A 4,315-nucleotide genomic window follows, 5' to 3' on the forward strand; every position below is an offset into this window, starting at 1 on the left:
CTGCCAAATGCCTCACAAGTTAACCACACCAGCATGTCAACTTTCTCAAGCTGTTCAACTCTTGGTGACGGGATTAAGTGAGTTCATGCACCTGTCCTCTCCTCCGCCAGTAAGTCAATAGGGACAGTACAATAATAAAACATCAAGAGTACTACAGAATATTGGAGGCATTAACTATGTAAAACATTAGAAATAAACATTTAATTTATAACAAAAAAATAAGATAGCAATCACTAGGGCCGGACAAAATCAGTATTCTTATCATTAACTTTATATCAATAATCAGTAAAAGCTTTCATGTTTTCTATCATTATCATACTTTATTTTAAATCCTTTAAATTCTTTCAGTGTGCTTCAGAAATACCTCCACTTGCAGATAGTATTTACCAATTAACAATAATAAATTACCAATTAACAATAATAAATTACCAATTAACAATAATAAATAACTTATCTCGCTTCTTTGGAATGCATCTCTAGTGATATAAACCCCGTTCCCCAGTGATCGCTGTTCTCTTTATGGTAAAGCTCCAGCAGCAGGGTGACAGGGTCTGAGTCTTGCTTAGTCTTCCAAGGCAGATGGTCTTGGTTGACATCAGAGCAGGGCTAAGGTGTGATGGGATTCAGGGGACTGGGTCAGCCACCATATGCCCAGCTAATCCAATCCAGGTGGTCCTGTCTCGTCCTATTAGAAAGCTGTGTACAGCCTCCACCAGAGAACCACTACGATTCATCTCCACAACAGACCTGACCAGGGGGGAAAGCCATACCAATTGATCTGCAGATTAGTCAGATTAGAGTCAATCTGACTGGGAAACTACAGTATCCTTTAGCTGTGTTTGGTTGGGATGTCCAGCAATGTCAACAACTGATACAGGAACTACTTGAACTTGAAAGAGCGATCATTGTACATGATCCGATATAGGTTAGTAAATAACATTGAGAGACTTTGTCAAAATGGCGGACACAAAGTAAGTTTATGGTTTGGCGTTACAGTTTCTACTGGCTGGTTTCTTGTTATCCTCCACAACGTTCTCCAATGGTGACCTTCGACCCTTGATGGGGGTTACACAGAATGACACAGAGGTCATTGTGAAGCCAGTCATTTCATTAGTAGTCTCCCCAGCTACTGGATTTGCTAACTCAAATCAATTCAGACTTGTTGTGCCCTCGTCAAGGCCTTGGAACACAAAACCTTGTCCTACCCGTAGTTAACATAAGGTATCACTAACGCTGAATCTCCGCATTTCATTATCTTGCCAGCATTGATCATTCTTTCTAGTGCTTCTCCTTTTTAGATATTAAATAATTCCATGAGTCTTTGGATAATACATGTACATTTTCCAACATGTTATTGATCCAGGTCTGTTTTCCTGAGTGATATTATATATGGAGTGAAATAAACTAAAGACTAAACACAAGCTTAGAAAAATGTCAAATCCTAAACAGCTGCTTCGGGGTTCAAACAAACTCTCCTCCCACACACTCTCCTGCCACAACAACACAGCTCAGCTTCTTCCACCAAGTCTCAGAGAGACTCTTGATCTTATCCGGGGTCTTCTTCCTCAGGCTCTGCCTCTGCTGGAGCTGCTGAACGTTCTCCGCTTGCTGGATGCTGGCCAAGATGGCCTGGTCAAACACCTCCTTCAGGTTCTTCTGGGTCAGACCCGAGCACTCTACGAAGGACACAGCCCCAATATCCTTCGCCAGCTGCTGGGCCTCCTCGGTGCCCACGGGCCGCTCCCGATTCCTGGCCAGCTGGACCAGCACCTGGACGTCTTCCCTCAGGTCCAGCTGGGTCCCCACCAGGACCATGGGTGCCCCGGGGCAGTGATGGCGGATCTCGGGCGCCCAGCGGTCGGTGGCATTGCGGAAGGAGGAGGGGCGCACCACGCTGTAGCAGAGCAGGAAGACATCGGCATTGTGGTAGCATAGAGGGCGGATCCGGTCCAGCTCGTCCTATAGGAGACAGAAATGGAAAAGTCTCAAGTTGAGGAAGTGGAAGGGTCAGAGATACCAATCCCAAATTGATTCTTAGCCCTGACCTTATGGCATACCATGTATATCTGATTCTGAAAAGACTACTGGATGGTTAGCAATATGGTCCACTAATACGTCCATTTCCCTCTCTGAGTTGAGGGCATATTGATTATTACACCTATCCAATCCTAACAGATCTACAAAGGTGCCTATTAAGGAGTAGGGAAGAGTTGACTTGGAATTGGGCACGAGTCAGGAAGTGCAAGGTCTGTGAGAGTCGTCCAAAAGGGGGCGATAAAGCACAGAGAGCCAGAGGGGACAAAAGAAGGTATCGATTCTGGGGGCCCGGACAGGAACCTCCTACAGGGGGCGATATAAGTCTGAGGATCAAGGGGGAGGCAACGACTATGAGAGATATTCTGCCAGGGGGTGATAATTACTGACACAGGATCAGAGAGGGGAGGGTGTGCAGGGGAATCCCTACAGGGGGAAACCAAGACACGGGGTAGAATATGGAGGCAAACTATGTTGGGATAAGTGAAGCTGTGGAATCTAAACAAACTACTGACCACTGATAGAGAACGGCTTACATTAATAGTGTCATCCTCCATCCCCCATTTCTATCATTTTGAGCAGAGCATGTGAAGAAAGAATAATGTGTTAGCTCTACCACTACAGTAGGATATCCTTGTTAATGTGTCTATAGGTTACTAACACTCATTTAGTGTTGGATTCAAAAACAAAACTTTGAATCACCTGGCCTGCCATATCACAGAGTTGCAGTCTCACAGGTTTCCCGTCCACCACAACCATAGCTGAGAAGAAGAAGAGTGTACACAGGTTTGTTATTGATGGTGCAGCATTTAGACAGACACCTGTTCAATGCCTACCTGTCATAGCGCTATGCATCAGTGACGTTTACTTTGCACCCAGGGGCGGTTCTGGGGGAGAGGGGCCAGTGCCCCATGTGACAACAATTTTGGACCCCCTTGTGGCCCCCCTAAATGTGGAGTATGAAATCATTTTTACATAAAATGTTTGCTATTGTTCTTTGTTTACATCCATTATTGCTAATGCCTGCAATGCAGTGAAGAAAACGATATGACAACAATAACGTCTAATGTAACTGGCCCCTCTAACAGTACAACTGGCCCCAGCTTTCCCCCCAGTTGAAATGGTCTAGAACCGCCACTGTTTGCACCATCAAATTATATCAAATAGTAACCTATCATTGATTCAGAGAGATCTAAAAGAATACACACACACAAAAGCAACAAACAAAAACAAGAAAACATTTATAAAATGCAACATGTGGAAAAATCAATTCATGAGTAAAATCTGTGACAAAAGCGGTCAAATTAACAATAAATTACGTTTTCGGTTTTCCGATTTCTCTCACAAATTACCTGCAAAGTTATCGAAAGCTGTTGGAATGTATTCTGTCGGATAACCATTTGTGGTGTAGCTAACGATAAGACTTGTCTTCCCCACTGCTCCATCTCCGACGAGGACGCAGTTCACGTTCCGCCCAGGTACGGAGCCCGACCACCCACGCGTTGAAAGAGGAGAGTCTCTGTTCTTGCCACGCCGTGGTGGTACCGGTGGAGCCGAATCCGAGATCCGACGGGGTTTCTGCACTCTTATATCTTGTGGAAGCATTTTGCCGTCGAATAACTGGCTTAATCCACGGGGAATAACGCTTAAATAATGCCAGAGCCGCCTGGGTCTCTGCACCTTGATATCCCATATGTTGGTTCCCTTCCCAAAGTTGATAGAACCAGCACGCACCTGACTGTCCGTTTCTGTCAGTAAGTCATATACATTTTGAGAAATAATAATTCAGGTAAACTACAGTTGAACTCGTGCAGCATACAGTAAACACAAGACTGCCATTAAATTTCTCCACGCCGCATGGTCTATTGATTGGCATCCTCTGCATCTGGTGTGTTAATAGTTGTAAGAGGATTACTGCGCGCCACATGAGATGCGGTGCGTGTCCAAGGGCTTTCAAAGTGAAACAAACTAAGATCATTTGAAACTCTGATCCCCTGTCGTAAATAATGTGATCCACTTTGTCATTTACACAAGGAAATATGGTGAATATCGAGACCAATGTAGGTCTACACATTTTTGTTTATCTATTTTTTAAGGATACGGTCCACTGAATATTAATATGTTTGATTTTTTTTCGTTCAATTTTAGCAACAACATAAGAAGATTTTGTAGCCCATCAAACGAAACACGTTTTTATCTCTAACAAAGTTGCATTATCCTTACATGAAGTCAATGAGGACTCCCACATCACTTTTAACCCTGACACAGGCATACCATAACA

General features: G+C 44.0%; 1 protein-coding gene across 2 annotated transcripts; it reads right to left on the reverse strand.

Annotated features, from left to right (window-relative positions):
- Positions 1 to 1,332: 1,332 nt before the first annotated feature.
- On the reverse strand, positions 1,333 to 4,010 carry LOC106564731 (rho-related GTP-binding protein RhoU). 2 transcript variants are annotated; one of them, XM_014131026.2, is made up of 4 exons: positions 3,387 to 4,010; positions 2,737 to 2,795; positions 2,571 to 2,600; positions 1,333 to 1,959 (listed from the first exon to the last, which is right to left on the reverse strand). In XM_014131026.2, the coding sequence occupies exons 1-4, from the start codon at positions 3,637 to 3,639 to the stop codon at positions 1,462 to 1,464; spliced, it is 840 nt and encodes a 279-aa protein (XP_013986501.1). In that variant the 5' UTR covers positions 3,640 to 4,010; the 3' UTR covers positions 1,333 to 1,461. The 2 variants fall into 2 exon arrangements, with proteins under 2 accessions (XP_013986501.1, XP_013986503.1); XM_014131028.2 differs by lacking the exon at positions 2,571 to 2,600 and having other exon boundaries at positions 3,387 to 4,007.
- Positions 4,011 to 4,315: the final 305 nt, after the last annotated feature.

The sequence above is a fragment of the Salmo salar genome, chromosome ssa12, assembly GCF_905237065.1.
Source record: "Salmo salar chromosome ssa12, Ssal_v3.1, whole genome shotgun sequence".
Lineage (NCBI taxonomy): Eukaryota > Metazoa > Chordata > Actinopteri > Salmoniformes > Salmonidae > Salmo > Salmo salar.